Below are 15,419 nucleotides of genomic sequence, written 5' to 3' on the forward strand. Positions count from 1 at the left end.
AATATGTCGTCTGCGAACTCCAAAGCAACCAATTTTTTAAAAATGAACGACGTATCAACGATACACGATTTTCATCCTATTTGTGATCGTTCAGAGTCGCTCGTAGGTGTCACATGCAACGACGTCGCGAACGATGCTGGATGCGCGTCACGGAATCCGTGACCCCGACGACATATCGCACGATAGATCGTCTCGTGTGATGCCCGCATAAGTGTGGGAGGAAGTGGAGTTTCTTTTTCTTTTTTTTTTCTTTGCCTTATATACAAATCATTATACAAGAAATAATGTCTCTTAACAATTTTTCGGTTTTGTATGTTTTATTTTCAGTCCATACTTTGACAGCATTGTTCCTACCAGGAACCTGGGAGCTAGAGATGCATCCAGGTGTCTTCCCAATGCTGTTCCCATTCCATTTGAGCTCTGTTTCTTGCCCTCCAGCCATTCTGGAGCGGGGATGGGGGGGTCTTCCAAGAAAATTCTTGAGTACCCATTGACTTCCATTATATTCGTTACTCGAATCGAGCCTGTCCCGTAGCATTCAAGTATTTTACAGCTTAATCATCACTACTAATTTGTACAATTAATACATATTACAAATGCTTACTGAAATAATGAGGGCTTATCACTGTCTGTTACTATTTTAAATTTTTGTCTAATAAATTATTTTAAAACTACATTGAACTACTAATAAAAAAAGAAAGAAAATTAAGTGTCCCAATAAACACTATATCTAATGCATAATCTGCTCCTTTTTTTTCTACAAGGTGGCCAGATTACCTTTTAAAGGAAACACGAGTTTAGTTATCATTATACCTCTCCAGACAAACTGGAATCTTTCAAGAATATTGGATAACCTGAACAGAACTGAACTTTACAGAAGATTCTATAAAGAGAAACCAACCTCCTTAAAAGTACCCAAACTAAATCTGGATTTTAAACTGGAGCTTAGTCAAGTTTTATCGAACCTTGGTAAGATTAACTTTTTCAATGTTACAAATATAATGTATGATCAGTGACATGGGTAAATGAGGTAAAGCCAACCAGAGAGTGCCTATTCCCAGTGGGTCCTATAACTTAAGAAAATAAGGTGTGGGTATGCTACTATATGGACAGAATATACTGCGCAAAGTATAGTGTGTGTGTGTGTGTGTATGTATATATATATATATATATATATATATATATATATATATAAAAATTATGTCCCAACTATCAGAACAATCTGACGTCAGGGCATCGCCAGTGGTTAAAGGCCATGCCAAAGCTAAAAATCAGTGTATCCATGTTTTTTCTCCAATCAATGTATCTTTTATTTTTCTTCCAAACCTACAATAACATTAACAGAAAAAAAAACAGAGCCTTCATTTGAACCAAAATTATATCTGGCCATAGATTTCTGAAAGGAGCTGTGAACATTCAGCCTTCTCTTCTCTATTATTCGTCCTCCATTTTTCTCTTCAACTTTGTGATGCACTTATATCTGTGTGTCTCTTGATTTTTTGATGTGCTGTCATGTGATCTGTATTGCTCTTTGGGGGATTACATCATGTCAATAAGTGGGTGAAATAAGCATTGAACATGTCACCAATTTTCTAACTAAATATATTTGTAAAGGTGCTGTTGACCTGAATTTCTCATCAGATGTTGGTAAGAAACCCATCCAAAACACGCAAATAAATGAAACTATAAATGTCCATAAATTAAGTTACGTGTAATAATGAAAAATAACATGGTAAAAGTACACATGAAGAAAGAGAGGCGCAAAAAGCCATGGGAAATCATGACACCAGTTAAAAATGATCAGTAATTAGAAAGCTATTCTGTCACTTAGTGAAAAATAATATCAGCTGGTTCAATTGATGGGTTATAACAAAAGGTGTCTCAATACCAAGGTGCCACACAAGAAACCGCTTATGATGGGTAAAACCAGTGAGCTGTCTCAAGACCTTCACAACCTTCTTGTTGTAATTTATTGTCTGACATTGGTTACAAAAGAATTTCAGATGAGACCAGAATGAAACTCTTTGGATGCTATAATATAAATTATGATGTGAAGCCAAAAGAAATTTCACATCACCATATCAACAGAGAAGTTTGTTGGTGGGAGCATCATAATGGGGGGCTGTTTTTCAGCATACAGCACTGGTAAACGTCATTTACTTGAAGGAAGGATGAATGGACAAATGTAGTGAGACATAAAAATCCGCTGCTATCTATTAGGATGATGAAGGTGAAATAAAGGAGGACATTTCAGCAAGACAATGATCCGAAACACACAGCCAAAAAACTCTCAATTGGTTTTAGTGAAATAATATAAAGCTCCTAGAATGGCAATCACCTGACCTCAATCCAATCCAAAATTTATGGAAGGAATGAAACCTCAGAATTAATAGAAGGAGCCCAAGAAACCTTGAGAATTTGAGTAGTGTTTGTGTGAAGGAATTGGTTTGATGAGTGTTTGTGTGAAGAAATGGGCCAAAATTACACCTGAGCAATGCATGCAACTGGTTTCCACATATTGGTGGTGTCTTGAAGTTGTTACCACCAACAAAGGCTTTTAATACATTTATCCAGGTTTGCATCATCAATCGATATTATGCTAACTCCACTACAATATTTGAACAAAAGGAACACCGGAGTAGTTGCGCATTACAAATTTACAAAATTTTATTACACATATATTAGACAATATAAAAACCATACATAAAGATAAAAATAAAGTGTTTCACAGTGTACAAAACACACACAGATGCAAAGGACGAGATTACAGGCTGAATCTCCGTTGCCTACAATGATTAGTGTAACGCACTAGGAGGGCCTACATAGGTCTTTTCCTCCTGCCAATACTAAGCAACAGAGATGTAATTCACCCAGATGCTATGGTTAAAGTGCTAAACAATAAATGGTTGCTGTGTTATCCATAGAATAGTATATGCATAATGTCTGGTCAAAATGAAAGACTGTGTAAAATGCAATCACCATGTGTGAAAACCAGTGTCCAGATTGAACAAATCACTGGGTAAAGCATGGATCCACATTAAATCCACAATCGTTATACACAATCGACTTATCACACATGTGGTCCAAGCCACACAGTATAACACAGCAATAAAGTGTTACCCATTGAAAGGGTGAGTCAGCACTAAGCACATTTAATCCAATTCACACAATCGGACATAGCAACATAGTATTACCCATTATAGAGTGGTGAATCAGCACTGTAAGTCCTCTACCCCAATGTACATTTCGCAGATAAAGACGCTTCCTCAGGGGGCTGCCATTAATCCATGCACCCTCACCTTTTAAACTATTGTGTCTAATTCAGATCACACCTGCGATCCCACGCCGCCGCATGTGCGATGCAACCGCGCGTGCGTGCGCCACGGCGGTGACGTCATAACGCACATGCGTCGGCGCCCGGTCTCACCTGCAATCCCTTATTGGCGCATGTGCGATGCCATCCACCACCCCCCCGGGAAGGGCCGCTCGTCAGCGACGCAAGCGCGTGCTATGGCAGTGATGCCAGACGCACATGCGTCGCCTGTGACAGCAGCGCCACCCAGGGGAGCGGCGGAGAACAGCGCAAACGCGCGCAGGGATGCACCTGGGATGCAGTAAATCCTTATAGGGAGACATAGTCCACTATTCCACATGACATCATATAAATAACAATATGTACAGAAGATGTGCATGTACAGTAGAATGCACTACATGTTCAAAATTATCCACACTCGTGATGACTTATTTTCTTCACAGGACTAAATGTCCCCAGATGGGATCATATTCGGAAGTAGTGTTCTTCACAAGGTGATAGGAGAAAAATTAACTGTAAAAAAACAAAAAATTATACATTTTAAAAATTGATTAAAAGCAGTGTAGGAGAGCTGTGGAGAGAAAGCTGCTAAAATTACTAAAAAGTCTCAAGCATGCCGCGCTAGGATCCAAAGATGAAAAAGGACACCCTATTCATATAATCTATCAGATAAATTTGCTCAAAGAAAGCATGCAAATGACTTTGTTTCATTTAGCCCTATAGGTGACTCTGTCTTTAATAGGGTGATCCATTTACATTCCTGCTGTAGAAGTTTTTTGTGAATGTCACCTCCACGAATCCCCACTGACACTCGTTCAATACCTATAACCCTAAAGGTACGGGGGTCACAGCCGTGTTTAGATCTAAAATGGCGTGGGATCGTCTTAAGATCATCTACATTGAGGACAGTTTTTGCAGCTAAAATGTCACGGACATGTTCTCTCGTCCGAACACGCAGTTGGCGGGATGTCAGCCCGATGTAAATCAGGTTGCATCCGCAAACCGCATAGTATATTACCTGCGTAGTAGAGCAGGTTATATACTGCCGGATTTCAAACTCTTTATCTCCCCCAGAGGACTTAAATATTTTCGCTCTACTCATATTGGCACAAGCCTTACATCCGCCGCAGGGAAAAAAACCCCTAACTGGTGGGCCTGCGGCGAATGGTGTGTTGGTGGTCGTAACATAATGGCTTTTGACCAACAGATCTTTTAGGTTTTTATCTCTCTTATAAGACATCTGGGGATAATCCATTAAATAGTTCTTCAAAGTTGGTTCTGTTTGGAGAACAGACCAGTGACGCTGCAAAATTCTCTTAATTTCCTCACTCTGTGAATTGAAGGTTGTAATAAATCTGACATAATCCCTGTCCCCAGAAGTTCGTGTCGAAGGTTGAAGTAAGGTTTCCCTAGTGGAATTCCTGGCCCTATTATAGCCTTGTTTTATGGCTCTATTACTGTACCCTCGTGACTGGAATCTCTTTTTAAGTATCTCTGCCTGATGTTCATATTTTTGTGGGGTGGAGCAGATCCGCTTCGTCCTCATGAATTGGCCAACTGGGATGGCTTTGATGGTTGAGTAATGGTGGCTAGACCCAGCATGCAGCAGGGAATTAACTGCCGTGGGCTTCCTGAAGAGATCTGTCTGCAACTGACCATAAACATCGACCTCAATCTTGATATCCAGGAAGTCCACCGCAACCCTGCTGCACACATAGGTCAGCTTGATGTTATGATTATTCCCATTGAGTCGTCCCATGAACTGCCGGAGTCCATCCTCACTCCCTTGCCAAATAAACAAAATGTCATCAATATATCTCAGCCAGAGGGGCACATGATCTTCTGCCTGCGCGCCCTCGTCCCCCCACAAACCCCTCTCCCAATATCCAAGGAAGAGGTTTGCGAACGAAGGCGTGCAGGCCGCCCCCATGGCGGTGCCCCTCCGCTGAAGATAATACTGTTCTTTAAACGTAAAAAAATTGTGAGTGAGGATGAACTCAAGCAGCGCCAGGACCAACTCACATGTGGAGCCATCCCAGTTGCTGTTCACAAGAAAGAAGCGGACCGCCTCCAACCCCTGTTGATGGTCTATGCAGGTGTAAAGAGATTCAATGTCCGCAGTCACGAGGTACATATCATCCTCAAGGGATATGCCATTAATTCTCTTCAACACGTCGGTGGTATCACGGATGTATGAAGGAAGGGCCTCCGCTAATGGCTTCAGATAGAAGTCCACAAATTTGCACACCGAATCGTTCAAACCTTCCATCCCCGACACAATAGGTCTGCCGGGGGGTTCGGTGGCATTTTTGTGGACCTTAGGAATGAAATAGATTGTTGGTGTCCTGGGGCACTTGGTAGTTAAGCCTTCATAAATTTTCTTAGGAATAATTCCCTGAATAAGAGCATCATATAATATGAGGTCAAGTTCCGCTGAGAACGCCACTATTGGGTTAGATGGTAGTTTAGTGTATGTGGTCCTATCCCTAAGTTGTTTTTGTGCTTCTTTTTCATTTCATTTCATTTCTTCAGGAAGCCCACGGCAGTTAATTCCCTGCTGCATGCTGGGTCTAGCCACCATTACTCAACCATCAAAGCCATCCCAGTTGGCCAATTCATGAGGACGAAGCGGATCTGCTCCACCCCACAAAAATATGAACATCAGGCAGAGATACTTAAAAAGAGATTCCAGTCACGAGGGTACAGTAATAGAGCCATAAAACAAGGCTATAATAGGGCCAGGAATTCCACTAGGGAAACCTTACTTCAACCTTCGACACGAACTTCTGGGGACAGGGATTATGTCAGATTTATTACAACCTTCAATTCACAGAGTGAGGAAATTAAGAGAATTTTGCAGCGTCACTGGTCTGTTCTCCAAACAGAACCAACTTTGAAGAACTATTTAATGGATTATCCCCAGATGTCTTATAAGAGAGATAAAAACCTAAAAGATCTGTTGGTCAAAAGCCATTATGTTACGACCACCAACACACCATTCGCCGCAGGCCCACCAGTTAGGGGTTTTTTTCCCTGCGGCGGATGTAAGGCTTGTGCCAATATGAGTAGAGCGAAAATATTTAAGTCCTCTGGGGGAGATAAAGAGTTTGAAATCCGGCAGTATATAACCTGCTCTACTACGCAGGTAATATACTATGCGGTTTGCGGATGCAACCTGATTTACATCGGGCTGACATCCCGCCAACTGCGTGTTCGGACGAGAGAACATGTCCGTGACATTTTAGCTGCAAAAACTGTCCTCAATGTAGATGATCTTAAGACGATCCCACGCCATTTTAGATCTAAACACGGCTGTGACCCCCGTACCTTTAGGGTTATAGGTATTGAACGAGTGTCAGTGGGGATTCGTGGAGGTGACATTCACAAAAAACTTCTACAGCAGGAATGTAAATGGATCACCCTATTAAAGACAGAGTCACCTATAGGGCTAAATGAAACAAAGTCATTTGCATGCTTTCTTTGAGCAAATTTATCTGATAGATTATATGAATAGGGTGTCCTTTTTCATCTTTGGATCCTAGCGCGGCATGCTTGAGACTTTTTACAAGTAAAATATATCTTTGTACCGTGTTAGCCAGTAGAGATAAAAAAATTGTTTAAAAGAACAGAGAGTCCTCAGTGGTTGATACCTTTTAATGGCTAACTGAAAACTGAAAACTTTTCAGTTAGCCATTAAAAGGTATCAACCACTGAGGACTCTCTGTTCTTTTAAACAATTTTTTGAGACTTTTTAGTAATTTTAGCAGCTTTCTCTCCACAGCTCTCCTACACTGCTTTTAATCAATTTTTAAAATGTATAATTTTTTGTTTTTTTACAGTTAATTTTTCTCCTATCACCTTGTGAAGAACACTACTTCCGAATATGATCCCATCTGGGGACATTTAGTCCTGTGAAGAAAATAAGTCATCACGAGTGTGGATAATTTTGAACATGTAGTGCATTCTACTGTACATGCACATCTTCTGTACATATTGTTATTTATATGATGTCATGTGGAATAGTGGACTATGTCCCCCTATAAGGATTTACTGCATCCCAGGTGCATCCCTGCGCGCGTTTGCGCTGTTCTCCGCCGCTCCCCTGGGTGGCGCTGCTGTCACAGGCGACGCATGTGCGTCTGGCATCACTGCCATAGCACGCGCTTGCGTCGCTGACGAGCGGCCCTTCCCGGGGGGGTGGTGGATGGCATCGCACATGTGCCAATAAGGGATTGCAGGTGAGACCGGGCGCCGACGCATGTGCGTTATGACGTCACCGCCGTGGCGCACGCACGCGCGGTTGCATCGCACATGCGGCGGCGTGGGATCGCAGGTGTGATCTGAATTAGACACAATAGTTTAAAAGGTGAGGGTGCATGGATTAATGGCAGCCCCCTGAGGAAGCGTCTTTATCTGCGAAATGTACATTGGGGTAGAGGACTTACAGTGCTGATTCACCACTCTATAATGGGTAATACTATGTTGCTATGTCCGATTGTGTGAATTGGATTAAATGTGCTTAGTGCTGACTCACCCTTTCAATGGGTAACACTTTATTGCTGTGTTATACTGTGTGGCTTGGACCACATGTGTGATAAGTCGATAGTGTATAACGATTGTGGATTTAATGTGGATCCATGCTTTACCCAGTGATTTGTTCAATCTGGACACTGGTTTTCACACATGGTGATTGCATTTTACACAGTCTTTCATTTTGACCAGACATTATGCATATACTATTCTATGGATAACACAGCAACCATTTATTGTTTAGCACTTTAACCATAGCATCTGGGTGAATTACATCTCTGTTGCTTAGTATTGGCAGGAGGAATAGACCTATGTAGGCCCTCCTAGTGCGTTACACTAATCATTGTAGGCAACGGAGATTCAGCCTGTAATCTCGTCCTTTGCATCTGTGTGTGTTTTGTACACTGTGAAACACTTCATTTTTATCTTTATGTATGTTTTTTATATTGTCTAATATATGTGTAATCAAATTTTGTAAATTTGTAATGCGCAACTACTCCGGTGTTCCTTTTGTTCAACAAAGGCTTTTGTATGAAGTATTAAATAAATTTCAGTAAGCATGTTCAATACTTTTCCATAGGACATTTTCCATTATTACACATCACTGAACTTATGGATATCTATGGTTTGTTTTCTTTTCCTGCATAAATTAGATGGGTTGTTACCTGCCTCTGGTGCTAAATTCATGTCAATAGCATATTTTGAATCATATTTACTTAGAAAATTGGTGACGCGTTCAATACTTATGTCTGTAGCTTTCTAATCTTATAACCCTGTTAACGGAACGGCATCAGTTTCAGGACATGTATACAGCCCATTTCTACATTACATACACAGACCAAGGAGCAGCTGCTCCTTCTGTGCATGCAGTCTGACGGCCAAGAAAGGGGATGGGAGGATGGCTCAATGCTTCAATAGTGCTGATGAGTCTACGCTAATGCTCCTGGTGTCTGTTATTGGCTGCAATGTTGAATTACTATGGCTGCTCTGCAGCAAGTACCTAAGCTCTGTGACTCTGCCCAAGTTGACTACATGAAAACTCATTGCTGAACCCAGGGAGTGTAAGTAAAGAACAGTTAGGTCCGTTTCACACGTCAGTGAAAAACACTGACATTCTTCACTGACGTGTAAAACACGCACATGTCCCTCCGTGTTCCATGATTCACGGCACACGTGGGTTGTCCATGTGAAATCCGTGATCCGTAATCCGTGATCCGTGATTGCAAATGGACATTACTCACCTGCCTTTACTCCTGCTGTCCATGGTGCTGAACTCCTCGGCTCTGCAGCGTCCGCCCACCGCTCTCTGCAGCTACTTCCGGGTCGGCTGTTCCTGCTTTCATGAATATTCATGAGCCTGGCAGGAGCTGCAGAGAGAGGAGGCTGCATTGCGCGTCGCTGGAAAGGTGAGTTGAAAATGTTTATTATTTAATATGTCAGTGTTTTTCTGGTACGTGTTTCACAGATCACACACGGATCACACCATAGTGTGGTCCGTGGGTCATCAGTGATGCCAGAAAAAAACTGACTTGTCTCCGTGCAGAATCACGGAAACGGGTGTACGCTTCACAGAGACACGTTCAGTGAAAAATCACTGATGTGTGAGCAGACCAATTGATTATAATGGGTCTGCGTATGTCAGTGATTCTGGTACGTATAAAAAAAGCACATACAGTTAGGTCCAGAAATATTTGGACAGTGACACAAGTTTTGTTATTTTAGCTGTTTACAAAAACATGTTCAGAAATACAATTATATATATAATATGGGCTGAAAGTGCACACTCCCAGCTGCAATATGAGAGTTTTCACATCCAAATCGGAGAAAGGGTTTAGGAATCATAGCTCTGTAATGCATAGCCTCCTCTTTTTCAAGGGACCAAAAGTAATTGGACAAGGGACTCTAAGGGCTACAATTAACTCTGAAGGCGTCTCCCTCGTTAACCTGTAATCAATGAAGTAGTTAAAAGGTTTAGGGTTGATTACAGGTGTGTGGTTTTGCATTTGGAAGCTGTTGCTGTGACCAGACAACATGCGGTCTAAGGAACTCTCAATTGAGGTGAAGCAGAACATCCTGAGGCTGAAAAAAAAGAAAAAATCCATCAGAGAGATAGCAGACATGCTTGGAATAGCAGAATCAACAGTCGGGTACATTCTGAGAAAAAAGGAATTGACTGGTGAGCTTGGGAACTCAAAAAGGCCTGGGCGTCCACGGATGACAACAGTGGTGGATGATCGCCATATACTTTCTTTGTGAAGAAGAACCCGTTCACAACATCAACTGAAGTCCAGAACACTCTCAGTGAAGTAGGTGTATCTGTCTCTAAGTCAACAGTAAAGAGAAGACTCCATGAAAGTAAATACAAAGGGTTCACATCTAGATGCAAACCATTCATCAATTCCAAAAATAGACAGGCCAGAGTTAAATTTGCTGAAAAACACCTCATGAAGCCAGCTCAGTTCTGGAAAAGTATTCTATGGACAGATGAGACAAAGATCAACCTGTACCAGAATGATGGGAAGAAAACAGTTTGGAGAAGAAAGGGAACGGCACATGATCCAAGGCACACCACATCCTCTGTAAAACATGGTGGAGGCAACGTGATGGCATGGGCATGCATGGCTTTCAATGGCACTGGGTCACTTGTGTTTATTGATGACATAACAGCAGACAAGAGTAGCCGGATGAATTCTGAAGTGTACCGGGATATACTTTCATCCCAGATTCAGCCAAATGCCGCAAAGTTGATCGGACGGCGCTTCATAGTACAGATGGACAATGACCCCAAGCATACAGCCTAAGCTACCCAGGAGTTCATGAGTGCAAAAAAGTGGAACATTCTGCAATGGCCAAGTCAATCACCAGATCTTAACCCAATTGAGCATGCATTTCACTTGCTCAAATCCAGACTTAAGATGGAAAGACCCACAAACAAGCAAGACCTGAAGGCTGCGGCTGTAAAGGCCTGGCAAAGCATTAAGAAGGAGGAAACCCAGCGTTTGGTGATGTCCATGGGTTCCAGACTTAAGGCAGTGATTGCCTCTAAAGGATTCGCAACAAAATATTGAAAATAAAAATATTTTGTTTGGGTTTGGTTTATTTGTCCAATTACTTTTGACCTCCTAAAATGTGGAGTGTTTGTAAAGAAATGTGTACAAGTCCTACAATTTCTATCAGATAGTTTTGTTCAAACCTTCAAATTAAACGTTACAATCTGCACTTGAATTCTGTTATAGAGATTTCATTTCAAATCCAATGTGGTGGCATGCAGAGCCCAACTCGCGAAAATTGTGTCACTGTCCAAATATTTCTGGACCTAACTGTACGTACCAGAATCACTGACGTGTGAAGGTGGCCTTAGGTTGTTTTTTTTTTTAAAAAAAAAAAAGAATCTGCAACCATGGAAGAAGAGCTTTCTGAAATTAGAAAACCCCTTTAAGAATACATAACATCACATATATCCTGTTTGATTGGACTCTCTATTCTTTTGGGCTCCCAAACCTTTTTTTTGCTACCCCATCACAAATTGACTATCCTCTTAAAATGATCTTCCTTAGATAACACAAGCAAATCTGATAACATTTACTTTGATTGATTGATTTGTTCATTGATTAAAAACAGTTAAGAAAAATGCAAAGTTAAAATAGTTTAAACAAAATTCAGGTTGTAGACAATACACTTTCAGACTTGTCAGTCTACAGAGAGATAGAGGATACGGTTTACATAAAGGCCCCTTTACACACTGCAACATCGCTAGCGATATCGCTGTAACGTCACTGGTTTTGTGACGTAATAGCGACCTTCCCAGCGACATTGCAGTGTGTGACATGCATCAGCGCCCTGGCCCCCAATGTGAGGTCGCTGATCGCTACAAGTCGTTCAGGAGCATTCTTTGGTCCTTTGTTTGCCGCTGCGCAGCATGTTTCAGTGTGTTTGACACTGTTACAAAGACATAGTTAGCGACCCAGCCCAAAGGCGTGCTAGCGTTCCCTTTCCAGCGAGGTCCTTCTGCAGGTCCGTATCGCTGCTGCGTCGTTGGCCAGATCTGCCTGTTTGACAGCTCATCAGCGACTGTTAGAGACTTTCCAGCGATCCCGGCCAGGTCGAGATCGCTGGTGGGATCGCTAGACAGTCTTACTGTGTAAAGGGGCCTTAACATAATCTGTGGCTTAAAACAATGGCTGACTAATTGTCATTTAAGTCTGTTTAGGCAGGCCAACCACGCAGAACGATTATTAGTTGATCATTCTCTGGGCCCTCACTGTCATTGGTTTCTGCAGCACATTTCCTGTTTACACAGGATGTTGTGCTGCCAAAAACTTTTTTTTTTTTTAAACGAGCCAATTATATGGAAAGAAGTGTTCCTTACTGACAATATTCATGCAGTGTAAGTGCACGCTTAGCTTTCTCAGCATTCTGTATAGTGTGTTTTATTATATATCTATTCTTTACTTTAGGTCTTGGACAGCTGTTCTCTCATCCAGATTTGAGGGGAATTTCAGACGAGCCATTGTGTGTATCCAGCGTTGAACATCAGTCCACGTTGCTGTTGAATGAGGAAGGCGTTGAGGCTGCTGCTGCCACAGCCTCCTTTATGACCCGATCATTTTCTACTTTTAGCATTAATCGTCCATTCTTATTTTTCCTGTATGACGATATTACAGGCCTACCTCTATTCACGGGTTATGTTCGCAACCCCAAACCAGGCTCCGAAAAAAAGAGAAATGAACCATTATATAGCCCAGAAAATAAGCCGATTACCAAGGGTTCCATACCCAAATAGTAAGTGATGACTGAAGAAAGAGGTACTGTAGCTCTTGAATCGTCTGAGGGTCATCTAGAAGCAGCTCATGGAATGTGTTGTGGAAGGACTAATAGATCTGAATTGACTATATAGTGGCTTTTAATTTTTTTTTTATCCCCCAACCCATATTACAAAGTTTGACATGGGCTGGCGAGCCATATTACTTAAAGTACAGGACTTTGCTAAATCTGATATACTTTATAAAAGACCTTTTTTATTTTTCTTTGGTGAAATACTACTTTCTGTTTTTATGACCCAAGATCTAGCATACACCATCTCCCTCGAAACAGTAGTATTTATCCTTTGTAACCAACTTGTATTCATTTTTACCTGTTAAATAAATCTGTTCAAGTATATTTTTTCTGGACTAAACGGTTTATTTTACATCTAATTCCATTTAAGTCAATTAGTCGTGGTGGGTGGAAGTAAAGTGAAGGCTTTAAAGGGGTTGTCCACTACTTTGACATTGATGGCCAATCCTTAAGGGGGCTTTACACGCTACGACATCGTTAATGCGAACTCGTTGGGGTCACGGATTTGGTGACGCACATCCGGCCACATTAGCGATGCCGTTGTGTGTGACACCGATGAGCGATTTTGCATCGTTGCAAAAACGTGCAAAATCGCTCATCGGTGACATGGGGGTCCATTCTCAAAAATCGTTACTGCAGCAGTAACGAGGTTGTTCCTCGTTCCTGCGGCAGAACACATCGCTTCGTGTGACACCGCAGGAACGAGGAAGCTCTCCTTACCTGCCTCCCGGCCGCTATGCGGAAGGAAGGAGGTGGGTGGGATGTTATGTCCCGCTCAGCTCCGCCCCTCCGCTGCTATTGGGCGGCCGCTCAGTGACGTCGCTGTGACGCCGCACGGACCACCCCCTTAGACGGTCACAGCGACGTCGCCGGGCAGGTAAGTATGTGTGACGGGTCTGGGCGATGTTGTGCGGCACGGGCAGCGATTTGCCCGTGTCGCGCAACAGATGGGGGCGGGTACCCACACTAGCGATATCGGGACCGATATCGTAGTGTGTAAAGCCCGCTTTAGGATAGGTCATCAATGTTTAATTGGCCTGGGTTCGACACCCTACATCCCCGCCGATGAGCTGTTCTTGGTCCCATTGGCAGCAGCAGACAGTTGGAAAAGCTCAACTCCGGAGCTACTCTGTCTTCTGATGGCGGCCACAGCCAGGTACTGCACATCTGCCTCCCATTCTAATCAATAGGATGCAGATGGGCAGTACTCGGCCTCTGCCACTATCAGAAGACGGAGCGGCGCCAGAACGAATTATTTCTGGCTGCCTGCTGCTGCCACCGGGACTGAGAACAGCTGATCGATGCGGGGTGTCAGACCCCGGCTGATCAGACATTGATGACCTATCCTAAGGATAAGCCATCACTGTCAAAGTAGTGGACAACCTCTTTAACATGTTGAACTCACAGTGTATGAAAATTAACTTTTATGCCTTGCACTTTTACTTAACAGGGTTCTCTAGGACTGCTAGGACTAGAAAAATAAAAACCCAAAGGGAATTTATTTATAAATTATTTCTTACATACCTTTAATTAACAAATCAAATTTGTCTTGTTTTAGGGTCGGGGTTTGTTTATCAGAATAGACTTAAAATGAGCCAAGAGATCCACGGCAATTCTGCTCTGTAGGTACGCAAGAAAGTTTCCAACCTAAATTCAAGAGGTATAAAGGACTTGCTACTAATTACATAAAGATGGACATACTACAATGCCAGCACTTCCTTTTCTATCCACCTTTACTACAGCAATTAATTTCTTATGAAGGTCTGACTATAGAAGACTGAAAAGTTATATGATCATTCATGGATTCTTATGGTAAAATCTATATTTACATTCAATGCAAGGAGTGCTAAGTCTTTTCTCCTTATAGAATTAAAATTGGCGTTGTCTTGTTACACTGGGAGAAACCTGTCCTAGAATGGTAATAGGATCTGTACCTGTGACAATCTGTGGTAGAAAACTCTGCTTTCTACCGTTTATATGTAGTAAAGGCCCAGTCACACACAACGACTTACCAGCGATCCCGTCAACGTTACGACCTGATAAGGATTGCTGGTAAGGCGCTGGGAGATCGCTGGTGAGATGTCACACAGTCAGACCTTACCAACGACGCAGTAACGATACAGGTAACAGTAGCCCAAGAAAAAGATAGAAAGTTCAGCTCACCGATCTGCTGTTCACCGCTGTCTGTATGGACCCAGCGCACGGAAGGCTTGGCTGCCCAATTCACAATAGAAGAAAAAGAAGTCCAGCGCAGTCCTCAGAGTGTATCTTTAAAATAATCCACGTTTATTTCAAAATTCCAATAAAAATGTCATATACAAAGCGGTCAGCAAAGAACAATTATGCTTACAGAGACCCCATAGAACTACACGTTTCGACACACAGTCTTAGTCATGTTCAACATGACTGTGTCGAAACGCGTAGTTCTATGGGGTCTCTGTAAGCATACTTTTTCTTTGCTGACCGCTTTGTATATGACATTTTTATTGGAATTTTAAAATAAACGTGGATTATTTTAAAGATACACTCTGAGGACTGCGCTGGACTTCTTTTTCTTCTAGGTAACAGTAGCGACCTGTATAACAATCTCGGCAGTCATTGGGACCCTGTCACACGGTGTCAAACACAGAGATATGTCCTGCCCAGCAGGACATCACCTTTGAAGAAAATGTTCTAGACCATTCAGCAACGACTATCGATCTCACAGCAGTGGCCTGATCGCTGGTAGGTGTCACATATA

General features: G+C 42.2%; 1 protein-coding gene across 1 annotated transcript in view; it reads left to right on the forward strand.

Annotated features, from left to right (window-relative positions):
• SERPINF2 (serpin family F member 2) overlaps window positions 1-12,976 on the forward strand; it is a 23,342-nt gene extending 10,366 nt beyond the window's left edge. The window contains exons 2-3 of the mRNA XM_075333438.1: window positions 765-969; window positions 12,301-12,976. Coding sequence (XP_075189553.1) covers window positions 765-969; window positions 12,301-12,626 — 531 coding nt within the window. The 3' untranslated portion in view covers window positions 12,627-12,976. The remainder of the gene's footprint in view (window positions 1-764; window positions 970-12,300) is intronic.
• Window positions 12,977-15,419: the final 2,443 nt, after the last annotated feature.

Source organism: Anomaloglossus baeobatrachus, chromosome 2 (assembly GCF_048569485.1).
Source record: "Anomaloglossus baeobatrachus isolate aAnoBae1 chromosome 2, aAnoBae1.hap1, whole genome shotgun sequence".
NCBI classification, from domain to species: Eukaryota; Metazoa; Chordata; class Amphibia; order Anura; family Aromobatidae; genus Anomaloglossus; species Anomaloglossus baeobatrachus.